The sequence below is a fragment of the Felis catus genome, chromosome E2 (genome assembly GCF_018350175.1).
Source record: "Felis catus isolate Fca126 chromosome E2, F.catus_Fca126_mat1.0, whole genome shotgun sequence".
Lineage (NCBI taxonomy): Eukaryota > Metazoa > Chordata > Mammalia > Carnivora > Felidae > Felis > Felis catus.
Genome location: NC_058382.1, coordinates 10,553,806 through 10,579,974, shown reverse-complemented (window position 1 = coordinate 10,579,974; position 26,169 = coordinate 10,553,806). Strand labels below are relative to the sequence as shown.

At 49.8% G+C, this 26,169-nt stretch overlaps 1 protein-coding gene across 1 annotated transcript; it reads left to right on the top strand.

The window, feature by feature from the left end:
• Nucleotides 1-14,981: 14,981 nt before the first annotated feature.
• On the top strand, nucleotides 14,982-19,737 carry LOC123382414 (gametogenetin-like). Its single transcript, XM_045046935.1, has 4 exons — nucleotides 14,982-15,019; nucleotides 15,123-15,181; nucleotides 16,045-16,714; nucleotides 19,428-19,737. Exons 1-4 carry the CDS (start codon nucleotides 14,982-14,984, stop codon nucleotides 19,522-19,524), a joined length of 864 nt encoding a protein of 287 aa, XP_044902870.1. The 3' UTR covers nucleotides 19,525-19,737.
• Nucleotides 19,738-26,169: the final 6,432 nt, after the last annotated feature.

Genomic DNA, 26,169 nt, shown 5'->3' with positions numbered 1-26,169 from the left:
CCCACTGAAATATCTCCCCCCGTCCTTCAGTCTCTGTTCAGAGAAGTCTGCTCTGATGGTACCAACTGAAACGGCGAACAGTGCCCCACCCTCGCCACCTTCCAACGTACTGTCCAACGTTGGCTGCTCACGTTTGTGGCTTGTGTCCCGACTAGAGCATTGGCCCCCAAGGGCAAGGGCTCTCTGTCTTGTCCACAGCTGTGCCCTCGGTGCTGGAACAGCCCCCGGCACGGTGTGGATGTCCCCAGTGTTGGTTGAGAACGAGTCGCTGCCGCGATCCGCGCCCCAGATTGCTCTCCCGGCATGGTCCTGCTTCTCCACAGCCTTCTGTGTGTACCAGCTGAGGAAACAGAGAGGTGGAGCCATTCGCCTCAGGGCACCCAGCAGCGGAGTCAGGATTTGAGCCGCAGGTCGGCCTAAATCCAGAGTTAACAACCACAAGGCTAGAGGCCCAAAGGGTGAGAGGAGCCAGCTTGAGGAACTTGAAAATGAATGTGGGTGGAAGCGGTGGCCAGGAACAGGGAGGGGCGGGGGGAGAGGGTGCAGAGTGTGAGGGTCTACCTCAGGATGAACCTTCCAGGGTCCTGGGGAGCTCGAGGAAGCCTCAGACACTGCTGGCAGTAAAGCAGGACTGTCACGGCGCCTCTGGGAACGGGCTTAGCAGCTCCTGACGCCCAGCAGCCCCACTGCCCGGTGACTGTGCAAAAGAAGTGAAGACAGGTGTTCACGCAAACACTCGTGCACGAACACTCGCAGCGGCGCTGTTCACAGTGGCCAAAAGGCCGGCACAAGGCGAACAGCCATCAGTGGTGGCCGGGTGAACAAAATGTGGATCCGGACCGGGAACTATGAACTCGGCCACTAAAAGGCACAGAGTTTCCACACGAGCTACGACATGAACCTTGAAAGCACGCTAAGCAAAGAAGCCCGACACAGAAGGCCACATACAGTAGGATCCCAGTAGTAGGAAACGCCCAGGACAGGTACGTCCCTGGAGACAGCAGATTGGGGGTGGCCAGGGCTCGGGGAAGGGATGACGGGGGTGACTGCTAATGGGGCAGGGTTTCTTTCGGGCCAGGGGATGCTTTGGAAGTAGAAAGATCTGATAGTTGTATAACATTCTGAATGTACTAAACGCATGCGGATTGTGCACTTGATTGATTGAGCGCACGCCCAGGTGAGCGGGGGAAGGGCAGACGGAGACGGAGAGAATCGTAAGCAGCCTCCACGTCCAGCCTCGAGCCGACGCGGGGCTTCAGCTCACAACCATGAGATCGTGACCTGAGCCGAAACCAAGAGTCGGACGCTTAACCGACTGAGCCCCCCAGGTGCCCCCAAATTGTGCACTTTACAACGGCTTGCATGAGGGGTGCCTGGCGGGCTCAGTCGGTTAAGGGTCCCGGACACTCTGGGTTTTGGCCCAGGTCATGATCTGTTTGTAGGATCGAGCCCCACATTGGGCTCTGCATTGACAGCACGGAACCTGCTTGGGATTCTCTCTTCTCTTCTCTTCTCTCTCTCTCTCTCTCTCTCTCTCTCTCTCTCTCTCTCTCCCCCCCCCCAAATAAATAAAAATTAAAAAAATAATAACATAAGTAAGATGGCTTACACAGTAAATTTTATGTGTATTTTGCCATGATAAAAAAATAAACACATGGGGCCAGCATTTGCAAAAACCAAAACAGGCATGTGCTTAAAAACAGGGATGTAGGGGGCGCCTGGGTGGCTCAGATGGTTAAGCGTCCGACTTCAGCTCAAGTGATGATCTCACGGTTCGTGAGTTCAAGCCCTGCGTCCGGCTCTGGGTTGACAGCCTGGAGCCTGCTTCAGATTCTGTGTCTCCCTCTGTCTGCCTCTCCACTGCTTGCGCTCTGTCTCTCGCGTTGTCTCGAAAATAAACATTAAACAAATTTTTTTTAATTAAAAAAAAAACCAGGGACATAGGATGAAGACATTGGGGGAAGGAAGTCAGACAGCTCAGGAACACTGCTCCCCCTGGCCTTGCAGAGACCCTGGGTGGATGACAACCCGGTGAGTCCCGTGGGCTCCCTCCCACCTCACTCCATCCTCCCTGAGGGAAGGCCTTCAAGGACCCCCAACACCAGTGCCGGCTGGTTTCCTCCTCTTAACAGGCAACTCTTAGAAAGTAATTTCCCCGGGGGACACCTGGCTGGCTCAGTTGGTAGAGCACGTGACCCTTGATCTCAAGGTCCTGAGTTCAAGCCCCACATTGGATGTAGAGCCTACTTAGAAAAAAAACAAAAAACTAAACATTTTTAATGTTTCTTTTTGAGAGAGAGACAGAGCACGAGTAGGGGAGGGGGAGAGAGAAAGAGGGAGACACAGAATCCAAAGCAGACTCCAGGTTCTGAGCTGTGAGCACAGAGCCTGATGCGGGGCTCAAACTCGTAGAGCACAAGATCATGACCTGAGCCGAAGTCGGATGCTTAGCCGACTGAGCCACCCAGGCGCCCCAGGAACACATATTTCTAATTTGTGTAACTTGGTTCACCTACCAATTTTAACTAATCTTGACTCAAAGCATTTGGGGCTCACGCTTTTCTATTTCCCCTTCCGTCCGGGCCTCAGTCTTCCCATCAGGAAGACAGGGATGTTGAAAGGAGTTTTCAGGGGTCTCTTTCCCACAGCTGCCCTTTGACACACGTGGGGCGGTTTCTCTGGAGCGTGAAGCTGCTGTAAAGGCTGCTGGATCCCAGATGGCAGTGCGCACCCTCCCCTCCATTCCTTCCTTACTGGCCCCGCCCGCCCTCTCTTCTAGCCCTTTCTGGCTCTCTCCTCGTTCCTGGGCTCCAAAGCCCCGATTCTAAGACAGTTATGCGCACGTGGAGAGGAGGGAGGTGGCCACTGAACCACTATCAAGCGCCAAGGCAAACAGGACTTTTTTTTATTTCCCTTTTTATTGTTTTTAATTTACATCCAAATTAGCATCGAGTGCAACAATGATTTCAGGAGTAGGTTCCTTAATGCCCCTCCCCCATTTAGCCCACCTCACCCCCTCCCACAACCCCTCCCGTAACCCTCGGTTTGTTCTCCGTATTTATGAGTCTCTTCTGTTTGGTCCCCCTCCCTGTTTTTATATTATTTTTGTTTCCCTTCCCTTGTGTTCATCTGTTTTGTCTGTTTTAAAGTCCTCATAGGAGTGAAGTCATAGGATTTGTGTCTTTCTCTGACTGACTAATCTCACTTAAGCATGATACCCCCCAGTTCCATCCACGTAGTTGCAAATGGCAAGATTTCATTCTTTTTGATTGCCGAGTAATGCTCCATTGTATCTATATACCACATCTTCTTTATCCATTCATCCATCGATGGACATTTGGGCTCTTTCCATACTTGGCTATTGTCGATAGTGCTGCTAGAAACATGGGGGCGCGTGTGTCCCTTCGAAACAGCACACCTGTATCCCATGGATCAATGCCCAGTAGTGCAATGGCTGGGTCGTAGGGTAGTTCTATTTTTGTTTTTTTGAGGAACCTCCATACTGTTTTCCAGAGTGGCTGCACCAGCTTGCATTCCCAAAACAGGATTTAAATGAGAAAGGAGGAGCCCTTGGGTGGCTCAGTGGGTTAAGCGTGACCCTGGTCTCATGGTTCGTGAGTTCGAGACCTGCCTGGAGTTCTGTGATAACAGCTCAGAGCCTGGAGCTTGCTTCAGATTCGGTGTCTCTCTCTCTCTCTGCCCCTCCTCCCGCTTACACGCTCGCTCTCTCTCTCAAAAATAAACATTAAAAAACCATATTAAAAAAAAATAAAAAGAAACGAGAAAGAAAAAGCAAGAAACCTGCAAATAGTCCGGGAAAGGGTTTTGTTTTTACATTTTAGGGGGGGGAGGGCAAAATGATTATCTAGAAGCCAGAAACGAGCAGGCTTGCTGGGGGCATGAAAACAATTTACAGGATGTTTAGGATTTTCCAGAAAACCTCGTGGGTTCAGCTGTGAGGCATTTGGGGGGAGGCTGTGCGGGTGACATCAGCGGTGGCCTCGCTTTGGTGGCAGCCCACAGTCAGCCCGGGCTGGCTCTGTGCCTCCATCGGGGCTTCCCTCGAGGTCCGTGTTGTCTCTGTGTCCGCAGCCACAGCGCGTTATGTGTCCATAGACATCTAGCTCCGTTTCTACCCTGCATGTCACGTCTGCGGCCATGCCCTCACCCCTGCCGCCTTCCAGACTCGTCTGTGTTCATCTCCTGGGGCTGCCCTACCTAATCCCCACGAACTGGTTGGCATGAAGCAACAGACGTGTGTGTGTGTGTGTGTGTGTGTGTGTGTGTGTGTGTGTGTTTCCCTCCCGATTCTAGAGGCCAGAGGTTTGAAATCATGTTAGCAGGGCCACTCTCCATCCCAAGGCTCTGGGGACCATTCTTCCTTGCCTTTCCCAGCTTCTGCGGCTCCTGGCATTTCTTGGCTCCCACCTCTGCCTCTGTCTTTGTCTCCTCTGTGTCTTCTCTTCTCCGTGTCATGATGACGCTTGTCACTGGATTCAGGGCCCACTCAGACAATCCAGGACGATCTCATTTTGAGATCCTTCGTTACACTGGCAAAGACCTTTATTCCAAATGAGGTCCCAGTTGCGGGTTCGAGGGGTCAGTAACCTAACGGATGTGGATGTATGTTTGGGGGGTGGATCATCATTCAACCCACTGTAATATATATGCCTATGTCTATAGCCGTTGCGGCATCCTTATCTGGATCCAAATACGCATCTACAGCAGTATCCAGATCTCTAAGCCTATCCTTGTCTATATGCACGTTATTACCCGTATCTGTATCTATATCCCTGTGTCTATGTGACCAAGGTTATAAGTATACAATCAAATAACAAGAAGAATTATCTTATTTGTGGTTGAAGGATCCTACTGATTTGTCTTTTTATGATTTTGTGTTTATCGAAATCCTTTCAAAGAGTATATGTTCGTTTCGTAATAAAAAAAAAAAAGAAAGAAATCTGTCACTCTTGTGAGGAATACAGAGAAACCTTCACGGTGTGCTCAGGATAAACCGCTAGCAGAGCTCAGAAGGATTGGGCACAGCCTGGCCTCATCCTGCCACAAACCCCCTTACCCCCATTATAGCTAAATTCAATAACTTGAGTCTTTTATGTCTATAGCTTATTTTGGTTTTAGGCTCTAAAAAAAATACTCTGCATTGCACATGTCCATTGGCATGTGTTTGGATATATTAAATATGGGGGAGAGGGGGTGCGTGGAATCCATCAAATTCAGAGCGAAACCAAACTGAACATTAAAAAATAATACAGTAGCTGAGGCGCCTGAGTGGCTCAGTCGGTTGAGGATCTGACTCTTGATCTCCGGTTGAGTCTCCTGATTCCCAGGGTTGTGGGATCGAGCCCCGCATCGGGCTCCTTGCTGAGCGTAGAGCCTTCTTAAGATTGTCTCTCTCTCTCTCTGCCCCTCTCCAGCTCGAATTCTCTCTCTCTCATTCTCAAAAAAGAATACAAATAATAATAATAATAATAATAATAACAATAAAGCAGCTAGAGAAATGAACGAGGCCAGAACTAAACGCAAGGTACCAATCGTGGCCCAACCCCACCAATCGGAAATATCTGTAAAAATTCAAATAAGTGTTTGGAGATTCAAGTAACAAAGCATCTGCTCCGATCTGGTCAGACTTCCCAGAGCCCTGCTGGGTCTCAGCCCAGGAGCTGGCGCTCACAGCTCCTTGGAAACCCTCTTCCCCACGCCTCTTCTGCAGATGGGGAGTCTGGTCTCAGGCCCAGCGCTCGCAGGGCGAGACCAAAGACTCCACAGTCACTGTCATCTTCCTGTCGTGGGACACGCTTGGCAACAGCGGTCCCTTAACCCCTGAAGAAAGTCGAGGCTAGTTTTCCCCTCTGGCTTCAGTCAGCAAACACTTTCTTCCATCATCTACACAAAACTTAGAGGGGCAAGCTTGGGGAGTCAAGTAAGAATATAAAGAAAAAAATAATTTGACGAGACGCTGTCATGGTAATGAGAGACCGTGGGCTTCCAAGCGAATGGAACCAACAGAAGAGTTTTGAAACAAGTCCACCTTCTTTTCTTGTCCATTATATCCTTTAGTTGCTAGCTGCCTGGTTGAAGACGTGAACAGAGCGGTTCACGGAAGATGATTTGTCAGCTTTTCATCAGAGCGACCTTACTGCTGTGGCCTATAGTCCTCTTTTTTTGTTGTTATTACTGTTTTTGTTTCTGAATTCTTATTATTTTCTTTATTAAACAATTTTTTAACGTTTATTTATTTTTGCAAGACGGAGTATGAGCAGGGGAGGGGCAGAGAGAGCGAGGGAGACACAGAATCCAAAGCAGGCTCCAAGGCTCGGAGCTGTCAGCCCCGGGCCCAATGCGGGGCTCGAACCCACGAACCGCGAGATCGTGACCTGAGCCGAAGTCGGATGCTTAACCGACTGAGCCACCCAGGCGCCCCTGTTTATTTTGTTTTTTGTTTTTTTTTTTAAGAAAGAGGGGTGGAGGGGGGGCTTGATCTGACAACCGTGAGACCATGATCTGAGCCGAAATCAAGAGTCAGACGCTCAACTGAGCCACCCAGGCACTCAAGAATTCTTATCTATGTCTACAGAACCTTATTCAAGCCAAGCTCTTCCCACAGTTTATTGTACTATTTGGAAAACACCTTTCCCATTATAAAATATTATACTGTCCCAGTGCAGACGCCCTAGAAAACACAGAAAGTGCTCTCCACTGCTCGCAAACATTGCTGCTAACAAGTCCTTCCTGGCCAGTACCCGAATGTCACTCCCCCTACCACTAGGGGCAGTCTATTTCCCCTCCCTTGACTCTGGGAGGTTCCTTGTGACTTGTTTTGACCAAAAGAATATCGGAAGTGATACTATGTCAACGTGGGGCCTAGGCCTTACCAGGCCTGGCCACTCCCACCATTGCCTTCTTGGAAACCAGCTGCCATTTTGCGCGGCAGCTTGGGCTTCCAGACTGAATAATGAAAGATCCCTTGCAGGGAGAGAGACCAGGTGGAGGAGACCCAGCACGAGCATGGTGGCCACCAGCAACCCCCCTCCCGCCCCCACCCCGTCGCCAGCTGACCGCAGCCACAGGTGAGACCCACCGAAGGACCACCCAGTGAACCCAGTTGGAATTGGGTAATAACTGGGTCACGTAAATACGATTGTTAACAATCATTACTGTTTCAAGGCCAAAGCTTCGGCTGGTGGTTATGGATAGTTGAAACAGATGACCCTCGTGTGCCGCCCCCCTCCCCAACCCGGAGAGGAACGCCGCTAACATTTTGATGTAGGTACCGCCACATTTCTTTCTCCTGTGCCCAAAAGCATAATTTAAAAATTAGCAACAGAGGGGCCCCTGGGTGGCTCAGGCGGTTTAGCGTCGGACTTGAGCTCAGGTTATGAACTCACCGTTGGTGGGTTCGAACCCCACATCAGACTCGCTGCTGTCGGTGCAGAGCCCGCTACAGATCCTCTGTCTCCCTCGCTCTCTGCCCCTCCCCCCACTCATACTCTGTCAAAAATAAATATTAAAAAAAAAAAACCCAGGAATATGTGAAATCTACAAAATAAACATCTTGTCATTATTTTTGCGTGCCAGGAACTATCCAAAATGACTTTATTAATAGTTGAGCTGCAGGGTCACCGGGGTGGCGCAGTTGGTTAAGGGGCCGACTTCGGCTCGGGTCATGATCTCGCGATTCGTGGGTTCGAGCCCCACGTCGGGCTCTGGGCTGATGGTGTGGAGCCTGCTTTGGATTCTGTGTCTCCCTCTCTCTCCGCCCCTCCCCTGTTCACACTCTGTCTCTCTCAAAAAATGAATAAACATTAAAAAAAAAAAAAAGTTAAGCTGTAGCAGGGAGGATGGCAATGTTCTCCTCTCAGCCACCAGGAGGGATGCTGAGCTCCCCAGGGCTCTAAGGATCAAACCCAAATTGACCAACTTAACATGTTCATGCCGCGTTGCCTTACTACTTTGTCCGCAAGGTCCGTGGACAGTAGCAACTTTTTCGAGCCCCTCCCCAAAATGTGTAAGCCAGGAAAAAAAAAAAAAAAGTATGGATTCCCTAAATCGGGAAAGAAACCACCAAAGCAAAGTTAGTGAATGCTCCTTTAAATGCCTGACAGTGAGGGGCGCCTGGGTGGCTCCGTCTGGTGAGTGTCCCACTTTGGCTCAGTCATGATCTCGCGGTTCCTGAGTCTGAGCCCGAGTTGGACTCCCTACTGTCAGCACGGATCGTCTGTCCCCCTCTCTCTCTGCCCCTCCTCTACTCGTGTTCTGTCTCTCTCTCTCTCTCAAAAATAAACATGAAAAAAATAATAAATGCCTGACAGTCAAGTAACCATTAAATATGCCTACATGTCTCTACATTTGAGAACAATTTAGGTTAGCTTTGCCTCAGTCTGCAAGAATTCTTGAGAGGGCAGGGTGAGTGCAGAGAAAACAGAGCCAAACTTAAATGAAAATACTGCTGTGGAAAAGAGTCTGGCAGTTCCCCCAAGAGGTAAAACAGACTTACCACATGTGAGGGGCTGACTTGCGTCCCCTCTGAGTTCGTATGTTGAAATCCTAACCCCTAGCACCTCTGAATGTGAGCGAACGGGGAAAGTGAGAGGTGGTTAAATGAAATCAGTAGGGTGGACCCTAACCCACTGTGACTGGTGGTGGAGGGGCAGAGAGAGAGGGGGGAGAGAGAGAGAATCGCAAGCAAGCTCCGTGCTATCAGTGCAGAGCCCCACGCGGGGCTCAATCTCATGAACCATGAGATCATGACCTGAACTGAAACCAAGAGTCAGATGCTTAACCCACTGAGCCACCCAGGGACCCAAGGTTGTTTTATTTTTTTATTATTATTATTTATTTTTAAATTTATTTTTTTATTTTTGAGAGACAGAGCAAGCATGCACAAGGCGGGAGGAGCAGAAACAAAGAGGGAGACATAGAATCCAAAGTAGGCTCCAGGCTCTGAGCTGTCAGCACGGAGCCCAATGCGGGGCTCAAACCCACAACCGTGAGATCATGACCTGAGCTGAAATCGAGTTGGGCACTTAACCAACTGAGCCTCCCAGGCGCCCCCCAGCTCATGATTTTTTAATGGTCATGCAACAGTCCATGGAGTTTACAGGTAGTAACTAAACTGCTATAGTTAAACAGCTGTTTTTTTGTGATTAACATTGTCAACTGAAACCAGACCTATATACATCACAGTGGTGTCCACCAATGGTGGGTGCTCTCTTGGATGGATGGATGGATGGATGGATGGATGGATGGATGGACGGACTGATGGAAGAATCAATGAATTAATTAGTCAATGAATCAATGAATGGCAGGAGTGGTGCTGCTGAAGCCTGCCTGACATGACTTTTAAGAGTTTGGAGTTTGAGTATGTGAGACCCATGACTTCCTGTCCTTCCACTTCCCAGCTTAGTGGACTTGGCAAGCTCTCCCACCCTTCTTCCTACCAAGCCTCAGGTTTGTCATCTGGAATATGGGTGTATTAATAGCATCACCCAGCTTTCTCATTTCTCCAGTCTCACAGGTGTAAAGCAATAGCTCGTTATTTCTTTCATATATCTCTAATTTCAATGATGTTTGAGCATCTAACCATGTTCAGATGAGCCTTTGAGCTGCCCTCTCTTTTACATTGCCTGTTCGTATTCTCACCCATTTTTGTCTTGTATTTGCCTTCTTTTTCTCCTTGATTTGCATGGATGCCATGTACATTTCTTGTAGTGTGTTCCCAACATGTAGCAATTTGTGGTGCTCCTCTTCTATTCTGTGTCTTTACTGTGTCTATAATGAGACATTAACAGAAACGCTTGATCTTTAGAATTTTTGTCCAGCTTTATTGAGATATAATTGATATATAGCATTGTGTAAGTTTAAAGTGTGCAATGGGATGATTTAGTATATGTATATACTGCAGAACGTTTACACAATAAGGTTAGTTAACACACCCATCACTTCACATAGTTACCATTTATTTTGTTGTGTGTGTGTGGTGAAAACTTTTAAGAGCTGTTACTCTCTTAGAAACCCTTAATTTTGATATAATCAGATTTCACCTGGATTTTGCCTGATGGCTTATATTTTGAAGTTTTGTTTAAGATGTACTTCTTGCTTACCCCAAATCCCCAAGTTCATCAGGATAGTTCCCTGCATCCTAGTCTTCTGAGCTAGATGGTTTTGTGGGGGGGGGCGGGATGGGGGGCGGGGTTTGCATAGAGTTCTAGAGTCCACCTTTGTGCAGAGCAGTGTGAATTAGGGATTTGATTAGGGAATTTATTTAATTTATTTAATTAGGGAATTAATAAATGTATTTATAATATAAGTATAAATATATAATATATATTATATTTATTTATTATTTATTTATATTTATTATTTATATATTATATATAATATAAATATATTTATTTTATATTTATATTATATATAATATATTTATATTTATTATTTATATATTATACATAATATAAATATATTAATTAATTAAATTAATTTAATTAGGGAATTAATAAATATATAATATAATATCAATATAAATATATAATATATCATATTAATTATTTCTATATTATACATAATGCAAATATATTTATATTTATATATTATACGTGATATAAATATATTAATTAATTTAATCAATTTAATTAGGGAATTAATAAATATATTATATTTTATTATAAATATATAATATATATTATATTTATTTTTATTTATTATTTATATATTATACATAATATATATTTATTTTATATTTATATTATATATAATGTAATGTATTTATTTATTATTTATTTATATTTATTATTTATATATTATACATAATGTAAATATATTAATCAATTTAATTAGTTTAATTAGGGAATTAATAAATATATTAATTTATTATTATAAAATAAAATATATTTACTCATCTTTTCGTGAACCATCTGCGCTTTTCAAACAAAAACCTCCTCTGACAGTTATCTGTTTATACCTTAAAAAGCATCAGTATTGTGGTTCCCAAACCAGGAGCTACTGTGAATTTTTTATTGAAACACAGCGCCATCTGTCGGACACTGTGCGAACTACCAGCTCAGGTAGTTCGCTGCGCGACCGCTTCGCTCCAGGCCTTTCGATGACGTCATGTGTTCGTGAAGCTGCGTTTTCCTGGGTTGCAGAGTGTAAAAAGCAAACCCGGGGCGAAGATCAATGCGACACTGAACGAAAGCGGCGGTGCTCAGTTCGATCTCAAGGTTTGAGAAGTTGTGCAGCGCCCCCACCGGCGCACACATCCCATTAGTAAATAATTATGCTTATTTAAGAATGAAATTAAAATACTGGCTTTTTCTTTCAACTTATATATAAATATATTTATTTCTTTTCATATGGTTACTAAGCTGTTAGGACATAAGGACTTACCAGGTTGTTTGGACCGAACTGGATAATAAATGAAGCTGTTAGGTATTTATTTGGGGGCACCACGGAAACATGACCGAAACATTAAGAGCCCATGCCCAGAGCAAGTTTGGGGCTGCACAGGAATTGAGAGCTGGGGTTCTGGGGTCAGAAGACCTATGTCTGCAGCCTCCCCTTGCCACTCTTGGACTTCTTGGAACTTCTTTGCCCGTCAAACGGGAATCATAAAGGTGATGGAAATTAACGAGACAAGTTCAGGTAAAATTCTCAGACCATTCCCGGCATGTCGTTAAAGGCAATGGATGTCAGATTTATAAACTTATTTCTTTCGTGAACCAAAATGAAGTCATTCAACACTCATATTGCCACCAATGGCTTGTTTTCTTCACTTAATAATATTACCTGGACGTTTTTTCCAGGTCAGCCCTTAAAGGACGTAGATTATTCTTTCCAGTGGCTGTGCAGTTTGACAGTTACTTCCTTTTTCCTCACTCTGCATCCTTTGGGTTCTTTTTTTTTTTTTTTTAAGTAAATGTCTGTACCCAGCGTGGGGCTCAAACTCACCACCCCAAGATCAAGAGTTGCGTGCTCCACTGACTGAGCCAGCCAGGTGCCCCTACTTCAAGCTCTTTTTAAAGTAAACTTCAGAGAAGTCAAGTTTCCTGGGGTTCCCTTGAACCTTTGCTGCAGACTTACAAAGGATTGCTTTGCCTTCCCCTTAAAATAGGTTCTCCTTCTCCCCTCAGACCCTCAGCCTTTAGTGACTTCTCTTCCTCTCAGAAAGGACTTCCTTGGGGCGCCTCGATGGCTCAGTCGGTTAAGCAAGGGACTCTTGATTCTGGCTCAGGTCATGATCTTGTGGTTCGTGAGTTCCAGCCCCGCGTCAGGCTCCGTGCTGGTAGCTTGGAGTCTGTTTGGGATTCTCTCTCCCTCTCTCTCTGCCCTTCCTCCCCATTCTCGCTCGAGTTCTCTCTCTCTCTCTCAAAATAAGTAAATAAACTAAAGGAAAGAAAGAAAGAAAGAAAGAAAGAAAGAAAGAAAGAAAGAAAGAAAGAAAGAAAGAAAGAACGAACTTCCATTTCCTCCTCCCAGTTCTGGTGTCATAGCTCTGCCACCTCCAGACCCTGTCACCCTGGGCAGGTTCCACTGGACATGTCCCTCAACTTCCCTGAAGCTGCTTCCTCATCTGTATAACGGGGTTAATAATAGAACCCACATCCCCCAGCTACTGAATTATATAGGTCAGCATCTAAGGCTGTGAAGGACATGCTTTATGGCCTGAAGGTCCTGTTAGGGGCTGGGGGGTGGGGGGAAGGCTGCCTGGCCGGAGGTCTCTGACCCCATTCTCATTAAGGGGACCAGCACCTTGTCGCCACCGTCTCTTTTGGGAACCTTGGCCAACAGCAGAGTAAAGAGCTGTGAAGTCACAGAGGCCGGATTGGAAGCTTATCTGTAGCTTAGATGCTGTGTGACTTAGGAAAATGAAACAGTCTTTCTGTGCCTTGCTTTCCTCCATCCATCTTGGTTAGTTAGGTCTCATCTCGCTGTTGATGCCAAGGGCGGGTGTGTGGAGCGCTGAGCAGGGGCCTGGCAGGCAGCGGGCTGAAGTTAGCAATGGTTGATATAGTTGTTTCTCCTTTCTCAAGGCTGGAGGAGGTGGACACGCCGAATTAGATATTTGTTGGGTCAGAGCGCCCTCTGGTGGGCACAGGAAACCACAGCTCAAGGAAAGGGAATATGGAACCGAAGTTTAAGGCGAGAATTAATCCAGTTCCTTCATTCAGCGAACTTCCTGGAACCCCTTTTGCCTGCGGGGTGGTGCTGGAGACCCATCAATGCCCGTAATAGTCCTGGGCCCGCCCTCCTGGGGCTCACAGTTCAGAGGCTGAGACATTAGTGACACCCCAGAGGGGCCACCTGACTGATGGGGTCCAGGCCCGTCAGGCTGGAATGAGACCCGGGTACAATACAGGCCAGACCTCTCCAGACCTCCTGGGCCATGATGAGGAGCCGGGCTCTGTGTCTCCCTGGGTGGGCTGGTGTATATGTGAGAGCGTGAATGCGCCTCGGTGTCTGTTAGAAAGTGTGAGTTGTGACTGAGTGGGTATCTTATGAGTGGGTTGCGTTTTGTGATCCTGTGTGTGTGAGCGTGTTAGTGTGATTGCGACGCAGCGGACACGAGCCTACTCCGCACCTTGGAGTCACCAAACCTCCCTGCGTCTGTGCGAGGAGGGGCCACTGGGAGCTTGCACCGCCTGACTGGGCTCCCAACGTTTAGACGTCACCCTCTTGTAAATCCCCCGCATCCTGGCGATTCTCAAGTACAGGGGTCACTAACTCCTGTGCTCCTAAAGCAAATAACCGCAACATAAACAGAAACAAACATAGAACACAAGCCCTGTGGAGACCGAAAACCACAAAGCCCAAGGGTGGGTGGTGATGATCTCAGACAGCTATTCTTTCCCAGGAAATCCACGTTCGTATTTATCCAGACGCTACTTCCTAACTCAGCTCCGTCAGGCTTCTGCGCGTTCTCACCAACCGGTGCGGCGCTCCGAGACTCCTGGGGGTGCGACCAGGTCCCAGAACAGCCAGAGGGACCAAATGAGGCTCCTGGAGGTAGAAGGCGACCCCCTCCCGCCACCCTTCTTCCCCCAGCCTGCAAGATCCCAGACGCAAGTCCACGCAAGTTGCGGTTCCCGGGATCCCCACCAGGGGGCGCTCCCTGGCCGCTGGTCCTGGAGGCTTCGGAGCGCGCAGGGGTGCAGTCGAAACACCGTGCCAGGATCGATTCGGCTCCGAATTGGGATTGAGATTCAACACCGATGACAAAAATAGCACCAGCTGTTTCTTCTGTAGTTCTTGCTACATTCCAGGTACCGCGTGCAGTGCTCCAATAGCTTTTTACCTTTATTTTGGGGGTTTTGTTTGGTTGGTTAAAACACACGTGGCACAAACTTGACCTCCAGAGCCACTTTTACTTGTCCTCTAGACTTGTCGAACGGCAATTCCACATTCTCCCTGCCCCCCCGACCCCTTCCAACCCACCGATATACTTTCTGTCTTTACGATTTTGACCACTCGCGGCACCTCATCTACGTGGAGTCAGACAGCGTTTGCCTTTTTCGTGGCTGGCTTATTGCCTGGAGCGTAATGTCCTCAGGGTTCATCCACTTGGAGCGAGGGGCAGAATTAACTTCCTTGTTAAGGCTGACGACTATCCCATTGTATGTATATTACACATTTGGCGGGACACGCGGCTTCCTGCCGCGTCTTGGCGGTTACGTTCAGATCGTCCTCGTGCAGCTTTGGGCCCTTACTGTTCACAGTTTGCCCCTGAGGAAACAGACCCAGAGAAGGTAGATGATTTTGCCTAAGGTCACACGGCGCAGGAGTGTGAAAGCAGGCGGCCTACATCTGTGTGACTCCAGAATCCGTGATGTTTCTCCCTTGGGGTCCCCCCCCACACCCGACCCCCGCAGGTTTCCCGCGGAAGGGGGAAAGCGTGGGGGTGTAGGGGTGCTGCCTGAGGTGAGCTGGGATAGATCGGGAGGGCCCTGAGTCACCAGGCAGAGGCCGGTATGCCGCCTGTGGATGAGACTCGCTTCCGGCGGGGGGGGTGGGGGGGTGAGGTGGGGGGCGGGAGGGGGAGGGGAGTCCAGCTCAGCCTAGGGTCGCCGCTCTCTAAGACCGAGCGATTCACCGCCTCTCCCGCCCGCCAGAGGGCGCGAGGAGACCATGATACCCATTTTCAGGTGGGTCAACCGAGACCCCCTGCGAGGTCAGTAACCAGCCGAGGGTCAGGCGGAGGGTGGGCAGAGAGTGGCTGTGACCCCCAGCAGCCCCATTCCAAACACCTGTACTCCTGCTGCATCGTTTCGGCATCTCGCCCTGCTCCCCCCGACCCTGTAAGGATGGGGGACCGAAAATGTCCCCATCTGTCTCCAAAATGGCCTCTCTCCCTCCACTTGCCAGCCTTTCCACATGAAGACGTGGGGTCTTTTTCTGCTCCGTTTGAATCTGGGCTGGCCTTCTGACTCGGTTTCACCGAGAAATCAAGTCCCACCCAATCACTCCTTTCCCCAAACCCTCTGATGTTTTCCTAGATCTCTAAAGGCCAAAGCAAAACTCATAATGGTTGGACATGTTCTGTCCAATACCACTGGGCAATCGGACAATTTAAAATTGAATTGATTGAATTGGTTAAGTGTAAGATTGAACATCCACTTCCTCAGCCATATCAGTGACGTTATAGGTGCTCAAGAGCCACATGGGGCGGCTGGTTACCATCGCAGTGAAAGTATAGGACATGTCCGCCATCACGGAAAGTTCTCTTGGACAGCACCGCTCGGCTTCTCTGTCCCCATGTGATCTGCCTCAGTGCCCACCACTCTCCCGTGGCTTCAGACACCCAGATCTCCTCGCTGTTCAGGGAACACTGGGGGCCTGTTCCTGCCTCAGGGCCTTTGCACCTGCTGCCCCCCCCCCCCCCCCCCCGGCCTGGAGTGCTTCTCCCCAGGATGTTTGCACGGCTCCATCCTTCACTTCATTCCAGCCTTTGTTCAACTGTCCCAGTCCCAGGGAGGGCTTCCCTGACCACCCCGCGAAAAATGTAACCCTTCCCTCACATGCTCCCTTTTTCAGAGCTGACAGCCACCTGCCACGCCCACGTGTTTTCAGATGACCCACTGACTGTATCTGTCGGAGGGGGAGGTTCGTGGAGGGAATGGGTGACGTGGGCATCGCCGGCCAAAGTGCAGAAGGGCAGGGCAGGTGGCCCAGGGGCCCCCAGGGGAGGTACCGCCGCAGCCCGGAGCCCAGGTCGCCGCGCTGAAGGGTTCCACCAAGCAGCAGACTTCCCCGAGGAGGGACCCGGGAGCCCCGGGCCCGCGTCCCTGCCGCCCACGCCGCAGCGCGAGCGGCTCCCGGAGAGCGTCCCCCGCCTTCCCGCTGTCCCCCGCGCCCGAGGGCCCGCGGCCCCGAGGACACCGAGGACACCTCTCGGTGGCGGCCGGGAGGAGGCGGGAGGGACGGGGCGGGCCGCGCGGGACCCGGAGCTAGGCCCGGTGCTCGGCGCTGGCGCGGCGGCAGGACGCACGCCAAGTGCAGACCCTTGCGGAGCGTCGTGGGCCCGGGGACGGAAAACGTGCTTCCACACGGGGACGCTGCCGGAGAAGTGCACGCTGATGCACGACACCGGGAGGCCGCGGGGCGAGCATGCGCGGCGCAGGGTTTGCGATCGGCGCCTAGTTCGGGGGCGGGGGGCCAGGCAGCCCTCGCTGACAAGGCGACCTTTGGGCGAAGACCCGAAGAGGTGAGGGCTGGGGCGGGCCGGTGCCCGAGGGAGGCTCCCTCGGGAGGCGCGAGCCTAGGGGTCGCTCACGTGGGATCACGGTCCCCACCAGGGCTAGCCTCCCGCGCTGTTTGTGTCCCCGCGGGGTCAGTTGGTGGGGGAGAGATTCGGGCCGTCGTGTGCGTCCTTATGGGATTCTGCGCACAGAACAGGCGTGGGGGAATTGGAGGAAGGCAGGTTTTCACTGCCATTTCCCAGACGAGGAAAGGGAGGCTCCGGGGCGGGGCAAGGGAGCTCGAACCCGGATTCGTCCTCCTCCGGGACTCCCTCGCGGAACCGCGGAACCGTCCCAGACCACGTGGCCGCGGTGTCCCTTTACCCCGTCCCCGACCCCACCTCGGCCCGCACGCTCGGGCCGGACCCGTCCGCCCCGTCGGCCAGCTCGGGTCCCGGCGCTCCTGGGAACGGGGTCGGCTCCCACATCTTCCCGAGGGGAGGTCGAGGCTCCGGGGCCGACCGGCGCCGCCCCCTGCCCACGTCCCACCCCTCGCCAGAGGGGAGAGAGCCCGCACGACCTGCGGCTCCCGCGCCTTCCGCCAGGGGGCGCCCCAGCACCGCTGGTTAAAGGCGCGCGGCGCGGGCTCCCCCGGAGGGCGCCGGAGGCTGCAGCCACTGGCCCAGGGCCTTAAAGGGCCAAAGCTCCACGTGGCCTTTGAACGTCAGGCAGAGGCCCGTCAAGGGAGGTCCCGAGATCAGCAGCATCAGCCTCCGCTGGAGCTAGAGATGCATATCCTTGAGCCCACCCCAGACGGAAGGAATGCCTTGGGGTTGGGATCCTGCAAGTCTGTGTCTTAGAAGGCCTTCCAGATGATTCTGATGCACGCTCAGCTTGAGACGGGTCTGCTGTGGGGTCTGATTATCTCCCGGAGCCCTGGGGGGATCCGTTCGCAGTCCCGGGTGCACAGTGGAATCATCTGGAAGCCTTAGGGCTCTGGATGCCCCAGCCACACCTGCGCCAGTTCGGTGAGCGTCTCTGAGCGTGCGCGCTGGGCGGGGGTGTTTGAAAGCTCCCGGGTCATTCCACACCAGCCAGGATGGGGAAACCACCGTCCCCGGGGCCCCAATCAGGGCTGAGATGTCTCGTGAGGAACTGACCGCCTCTGGTGTATAACAGGAATAGGACAGATGATGTCCGTTGGGGCGGATTTGAATTCCAACACATTACATCTCCTTCAGTCCTTCACCAGCCCTGGGAGGAAAGCTCTATTATAATCCCCCTCTCGGAAGATGAATTGATTGCAGGCACAGAGAGGTTAAGTAAGCAGCTGAAATGATCCAGCTTGTAAGTGGCAGTGCCGGGGGGGGGGGGGGGGTGATCCGGGCTCCAAATCCCTCCTCGCCCTGTCCCCCTAATGGGTCCCTGTTTGTCACACCACCATGGGGCCTGATAACGGGTCCCCATCTGTATGGGGTGGCATCTCTCCCCTCCTCCTCCGTGTTTCAGTGTTTTCCTCCTTGCTAATGGTCGAGGGCAGCTGGGTTAGTCCAGACAAAGGACCGTTTAGGTTCCCTGGGGCTTCCTCCCTGGAAATCCTGGAACATTTGAAATCACAATGCTGGAGACACCAACAGGCTGCATCTGGTGACTGAGCCCTGCAGGCACCATTTGAAGCCCCCCTCGAGTTCAAAATAATACTGAAGGCCCTAGAACCATCTCGGGTGACCCAAACATCCTCCTGCTTCTGGGGCTGCGTGCTGGGGACTCTGGGGAAGGGAGGGCAGAGAAGGCTGTGCCCACTCAAGGGAGGGACAAACTGAGACTCAGTAGAAAACAAACTTGTCCCAAGTCTCAGGGCTACCCACCAGGGGTCTGAGGATAAAAACCCTGTGTGTGAGTTGCACGCATGCCTGTGTGTGTGTGTGTGTGTGTGTGTGTGTGTGTGTGTGTGTGTGTGTGAACGGTCTCCTCAGGGAAACACAGACTCAGAAGCAGACTCCTCGGGGAGTTGCAAGAATGACAAGGGTGGGGGACACCTGGGTGGCTCAGTCGGTTAAGTATCTGACTTGATTTCGGCTCAGGTCACGATCTCATGGTTCATGAGCTCAAGTCCCGTGTTGGGCTCTGTGCTGACCGTGCAGAGTCTGCTTGGGACTCTCTCTCTCTGCCCCTCTCCTCTCGTGCTCTCTCTCTCAAAATAAAGAAACATTAAAGAAGTATTAAAAAAAATAGTAACAAGGGTGGGCTCAAGTGACCAAGGGACAGGAAGACACACGCAGCTGGCTTTGAACAAGGTTTATTGGAAAACGCCATAGTGTTTGGTCCTCGCTGAGCCCCTGGGGGTGGGGGCGGGGGTCCGCCTCCTGGCTCTCTGGACTCTTCCCAGCGTCTCCTACTATCTCGGCTTCTCCCCTCCCCTCCCACCTTGCAGATCCCCAAATAGGTGAGCCCTCCTTAGTCTGTGGCCGACAGTGCACCCTCCCTGCCCCCATCCCGGCACCCAAGCCTTCTCTACAGACAGCTCCACAGATGTCCCCTGTGCAGGAAAGGGGTAACCGAGGCTCCTGCACATTCCACAAAAAGCCAAAAAACCCGGACTGGCCCCCTGGGAGGGAACCTTTAAGTCCCCGGAAGGAACGTCCTCTTGATAACAGTCTGTTTACCCAGGGCCCTGGGCCAGACACGTCACCTGCGCCAACAATGTGATTTATGCTGAACACTTGTTTCCGCCTCCAGCCTCCCTGCATCGATCTGCCCGCTGGAGGGAACGAAGGCTGAGGCACTAAGGTCAACCACGTGGGTGCTCCATACCTACGGGACCCACCCCCAATAAAAACCCTGGACACCGAGGCTCAGGTGACTCTCCAGGCTCCCTCGTAGCCCACCAGAAAAGTCGGGATCACTTCACTTTTAAAAGACGTCTCCTGGTGCATTAACAAAAAATGAAGACGTGTGGAAACATTTTGAGCTCGCGCTACCTGGTGGTATAATTTGATCAGTTACGTGTAACAAGCGAAAGTGGAAATAAACACATCAGGTGACACAATTACTGCTGTGCACAATCAGTGGGTCCCGGGAAAGAGTAAGGATTTCCAGCTCACTGAAGGTTGGCTGGGGCTTCAGGTTTGGAGCGTCAGGACGGCTGACCTGCGGGGCAGCCCGTCCATCCGCCTGGGGCTGCCCATTGATCGGAGGGTGTAGCCGCCCACGGGCTCCATGCAGCGAGGGTAGTTTCCACGGGGTCCTTTTTAGTAAACACGGCGAGAGGCCAGAGAAGTTGTATGTATGCAGTATGGTCTCCTTTTCTGGTCAAAAGAGAATATACCCCAAATAACCTCTGTATCTCTGTATGTGTCCATATTAGGCTTGACTGAACAAAGAGAAAATGTGAAGGCAGTGTGGGGCTAAAGAGGGACTCAAGGGCAGGAGAACAGCCAGATCCTGGCTTCGTGGCTGGGTTTTGTGACCTCTCTGGGCCTCAGTGTCCTCATCTGTAAAATGGAGATGATAGTATCTGCTTTGCAGGATGTAAAGGGCTTCTAACAGCTCCTGGCATACAGTAAGTGCTCAATAAATACAAGATGCAGGAAGTTAACCTGGTTATGTAGGGAGATGGGGTTTGTGGGGGGGATGGGAGGTGGATCCAGACTACAAAGACCATAAAAGATCACCACCCACGTGATAACATTTGTCTAGTCATGTAAAGTTATATGTGTGAAGCTAAGTAGAAGGGCGCCTGGGTAGCTCAGTCGGTTAAGCATTGGACTCTTGGTTTTGGCTTGGGTCATGATCTCACGGTTTATGAGTTTGAGCCCTGTGTGGGAGTGTGGAGCCTGCTTGGGACTCTCTCTCTCCTTCTCTTCTCTGTATTTATTCTCAAAATAAAGAAATAAAAAAAAAAGAAAAAAGAAAAGAAAAGAGAGGGATACTGGGGCAAGAGAAACCCAGACAAGAGAGGCCAGTGGAGACAGAAGTACAGACCCAACAGAGTGATGTAGCCATGAGCCTGGGAACACCGGGGCCATCAGAAGCCAGTGTGCTGGCCACAGCCAATCACAGAGATGGACTCAGGCCCCCGTCCCAAATTGTGTGGCTTAAAACAACAGAATGTGTTCTCTCGACGTTCCGGAGGCCGGAAATCTGAAATCAAGGTGTGGGCAGGACTGTGCTTCTCTGGGAGAGGATTGTCCCCTGCCTCTGCCGGCATCTGGTATTGGCCACAATCCCGAGAATCCTTCAGTTCAGAGCCACATCATCGTCATCTGCCCTGTCATCACGTGGTCTTCTTCCCTGTGTATCTGTGTCTCTTCTCCTATCAGGACACTGATCACCGAGTTCAGGGCCAACCCTGAATCCAGGATGGGCTCACCTTAACCGGGGTTCTGGGTGGACACGAATGTTGGAGGACTCTATTCCACAAACCGCAGCCCCGCTCTACTCTCTCTTTCTCTGTCTCTCTCTCAAAAATAAACATTAAAAAAAAAAACCAATTTGACAATAAATTGCATATGAAAAAATAAATTTGACATATAAGTAAAAACAAAAGAAAAGGCAACTACAGAAGTGAGAAAAAAATAAATGAACATTAAAAAAATTTTTAAAGAAAAAAAAAAGAAAAACCTGTACTCACCCAAGAATCTGGTCGTGTGACACCCACGAACTTGTAGGGTTGTCATAGCAGGGAAACAGTGACCTAACAGGGGAGGCGGCGGTTCTCAAAGTGTGTTCCCCCGAGCAGCGGCAATGGCCTGGGTACCCCTCTTCGCAGAAACTACTGACTCAGAACCCCAGAAAAGGACAGTGGTTCTCAACCTTGGCTACACGTTCGAATCCCCTGGGGAGTGTTTAAGAAATTGGGATGCCCTGCCGGACCCGCAGAGTTTGAAGCTGTTGGTTGGGGGTGTGGCCGACCATTAGAAACCATTTCTACTCCAATCCCCCCATTTTCTACGCAAGAAGCTGAAGCCAGATTGGGGAAGGAATTAGCTGAGGTCACAGGGCACATGGGTGACAGAGGGGGGTAGAACTCAGGAGTCTTGATTCCCACTCGAAACTTCTTTGCGGGACACGGGGGCGCCTGGGTGGTTCAGTCCACTAATCGTCTAACTCTTGACTTCGGCTCAGGTCATGATCTCATGGTTCATGGGTTGGAGCCCCACATCGGACAGCGTGGAGCCTGCTTGGGTCTCTCTCTCTCTCTCTCTCTCTCTCAAAAATAAATAAACATTTTTTAAAAACACCTTCTTTGTATTACACATGTCACCCCTGGGCCCTGACGTTACTATTATCGTTGTTAATATGCCATGGGAGTCCCGCTAATGGCTTACTTTAAAGGCTCCCATATTCTTCGAATTAAAACCAGCAATCTAACTTTAAGAAGCAAAATGCTCAGGGTGCCTGGGTGGCTCGGTCAGTTCAGAGTCTGATTCTTGATTTCAGCTCAGGTCATGATCTCATGGTTCGTGGGATCGAGCCCTGCTTCGGGCTCTGTGCTGACACCGCGGAGCCTGTTTGAATAAACTTAAAAAAAAAAAAAAAAAAAAAGATTCTCTTTCTCCCTCTGTCCCTTCCCCGCTTACACGTGTGTGTGTGTGTGTGTGTGTGCTTTCTCTCTCTCTCAAAAAAAAAAAAAGTAAAATTAAATTGTTCCGCAGTAAAAGGTTAGTTATATGTAGGGCAAAATGATGGGTGATTTTTTCATATTTACTGAGGGTTTTCTGCAGCAATCGTAATTACTTTTATAGGCCGGTGAGGAATGTCCATATAAACAGCACTGGGGGAAAAAGTCCAAAACAAGCAAAGTATGGTGGGACGGACGGAGCACTTTAATGGAAATGCTACCTCTAGCCAGAAAAAAAAAAAAAAAAAAGAAAGAAAGAAAGGAAGGAAGAAATATGTACAAATGATTCATTTTTCCCTTCAACCTCTAAGCTAGAAACCTTCCCAGTGTGTGAGTGGGTGGCCCCGGAGGGCAGCTTTATTTCTGTGTAAACCTTATTTCAGTTGGAATAAAATCTCCTGACTTACAGGCATGTTCCTCAGCAAGACAATCCCTTCCTAACGTCCTGCATATTTCTTTACGTTTAGGCTTTAAATAGACGTGATTTTTGTTCCCTCCACGTATCTTCTGGGCCCACAAGAGAATATGATCTCTTTCCTTAACAAGTGGCAAAAAAAAGGGCGCCTTGGTCGCTTAGTCGGTTGAGCCTGACTTTGGCTCAGGTCATGATCTCAAGGTTCGTGAGTTCGAGCCCCGCCTGAGTTTTGCACTGGTCGCGCAGAGCCTGCTTCAGATGCTGTCTCCTCCTCTCTCTGCCCCTCCCCTGCTCGCGCATGCTCTCTCTCTCAAAATAAACATAAATATTTTTAATTACAAAAATGGCAGAGAGACCCTCTCTTCATTATGTTTATTAAATTTGGTTTACTGGTTTGTTTCTCTGCGGTGCTTTGTCCAACATAAACACACAGAGTTTAAAGACTATCATCCACATCTTGTTTTTAAAAATTAAGCAAAATAGGGGCGCCTGGGTGGCTCAGTCCGTTGAGCGTCCGACTTCGGCTCCGGTCACGATCTCCCCGTTCATGGGTTCAAGGCCCGCGAAGGGCTCTGCGCTGACAGCTCGGAGCCTGGAACCTGCTTTGGATCCTGTGTCTCCCTCTCTCTCTCTGCTCCTCCCCCACTCACGCTCTGTCTCTGTCTCAAAAATAAACCTTAAAAAAATGTTTAAGGGGCGCCTGGGTGGCTCAGTCGGTTAAGCGTCCGACTTCGGCTCAGGTCACGATCTCGCGGTCCGTGAGTTCGAGCCCCACGTCGGGCTCTGGGCTGATGGCTCGGAGCCTGGAGCCTGTTTCCGATTCTGTGTCTCCCTCTCTCTCTGCCCCTCCCCCGTTCATGCTCTGTCTCTCTCTGTCTCAAAAATAAATAAAACGTTAAAAAAATTTTTTTTAATAAAAAATAAAATAAATAAATAAAAAATGTTTAAAATAAAAATTAAGTGAAATAGTTCATTCTCTTTCTTTTTTCTTCGGTGAAAGGCTTCGGACAAAAAGCAGGATTAGTCTCCAGCCAAGGCTTTTTCGCCCACGTGACACTTTCCTGACGCCAGGAAGAAACCCGATCAGCCTCCATAACATAAACGAGAGAAGCTTCACCTGACTCTGCTGTGCCTTTCGTTTGGGAGTCTTTTCAAAACGCACGTTTGTTCCACCGGGTTCAGGTTTTCGCCTGCGGAACATTCTGGAAAATAGGTAGAGCATTCATTTTCTCACTGCCGCTCTCTCGGTGTGTGACCGTTTTTTAAAAAAACACTTGAAAAAACAGTGGACCGTGTCGCACCCATACGGAAATGTGCCCCCCCCCCACGGAAACAAACACTGTAACAAATAATTATATAGCGAATTCCGTGATACTCAACCCACCAGGAAATAGCCCAGAAGAGCCTCATGTGTCCTGCTCATCACAAACTCCTCCCTCCCCCAGGGTAAATAATATCCTGTTTTAGGAAAAACAAAACCTTGATTTTCCTGAGAGGTGGATCCTTATGGCCACACGATGCATTTCTCAACACTGCGGAATTGACTGTGTTGAACCCCACGTTAATGCAATCTTGCCCGCCAGATTATTTTGCCGTGCGGCTGTTTTTTAGGAAAAATAAATTAAGCGGAGAAAAAGAACGTGGGGCCTCTGGGTTTCCTGGCCACGTTTCCTCGCTTGGAACCTCTTTCCCCTGCTGCAGGGTGGAGGCGACCGCAGGGGACTTTTCGCCAGGGCCTGCAGCTGGCCGCTGTAACCTGAGCCCAGCTTGGATGAGAGCGCTTCGCTTCTCCCTCCGCAGAATCCCAAGGTTTTGTGGTTATTTCCAGAGAGGGAAAGAGCTCAGAACGGCCCCCCGGGGGACATAGGGCCCGTGGTAACGAAACATGAGGCTGTATGTTAGATTCCTGTTCTGTGCAATGATATAAAAATGTACAAACCAGACGCTGTGTCTTTTAAAAACATCATCATTCCTTTTTTTTTTTTTTTGAAATATTTATTTTTGAGAGAGAGAGACGTGGGGGGAGGGGCAGAGAGAGGCAGAGAGCTGGATGCGGGACTTGAACTCACTAACCCCGAGATCATTCCCTGAGCTGAAGCCAGACGCTTAACTGAGCCACCCAGCCGCCCTTAAAAAAAAAAAAAATCATCATTTCAAACAAATTAAAGACCCACCTCTGAATGCAAACAACATAGAAAGTTAAGGGCACCGCCCCCCCCCCCCCCCCCTCCACCGACAAATGTCAGCTCTTCATTTGAAATGGCGAAGAACTGGAAAAAAGCCTACAGGGGCGCCTGGGTGGTTCAGTTGGTTGAGTGTTCGACTTTGGCTTAGGTCATGATCTCGCGGTCCGTGGGTTCAAGCCCCGCGTCGGGCTCTGTGGTGACAGCTCAGAGCCTGGAGCCTGCTTCTGATTCTGCGTTTCCCTCTCTCTCTCTCTCTGCCCCCCCCCCCCCCACACTTGTACTCTGTCTCTCTCAAAATAAATAAATTAAATTATTTAATTTTTAATTTAATTTTAAATATTTAGTTATATTTAATTAAATTATTTAATTTTTAAAAAGCCTACAGATCCATCCATAGGGGGAGAGCTAATGAACCAATCCATGGTAAGAAATGCATTTTATTAAAAAAAAAAAAAGAAATGCATTTTATTGTGACCTAGGATACACACACACACACACACACACACACACACACACACCCAAGCTTCCTAAAATACTGCTATGTGAGATGAATACAGATATTTGGTCTTCTGTTGTTTCATTTTACTTTTATTATTTTTTATTTTTTTAATATTTATTTCTTTTTGAGAGAGAGACAGAGAGAGAGAGAGCAGGGGACAGGCCGAGAAAGGGGGGTGGAAGGAGGATCCCAAGTGTGGGGCTCGAACTCACGAACTGTGAGATCATGACCTGAGCTGAAGTCAGATGCTTAACCAACTGAGCCACGCAGGCGCCCCAACTTTTATTTTTTTTTAAGGTTTTACTGTTGAGAGAGAGAGAGCGAGAGACAGAGTGTGAAAAGAGAGGGGAGGGGCAGAGAGAGAGAGGGACACACAGACTCTGAAGCAGACTCCAGGCTCCAAGCTGTCAGCACATCACCCGACACGGGGCTCAAACCCACGAACCGCAAGATCATGACCTGAGCCAAAGTCAGAGGCTTAACTGACTGAGCCACCCAGGCGCCCCACTTTAAAAAAAAATGGCAACAGAAGCGCCTGCGTGGCTCAGTCAGTTAAGCGTCCGACTCTTGATCTCAGCTCGGGTCTTGATCTCAGGGTCATGAGTTCGAGTCCCCGCATTGGGCCCCACGCTGGGCGTGATGTCTACTTAAAAAAACACGGCAATGAAGTTCTCCGTGCAACGTGGCTTTGTGGGAGATTTGTATTCTCTTCGGTTATTTTTTTTTGTCACTTCTTCATAATAGGTATACCTTGCTCT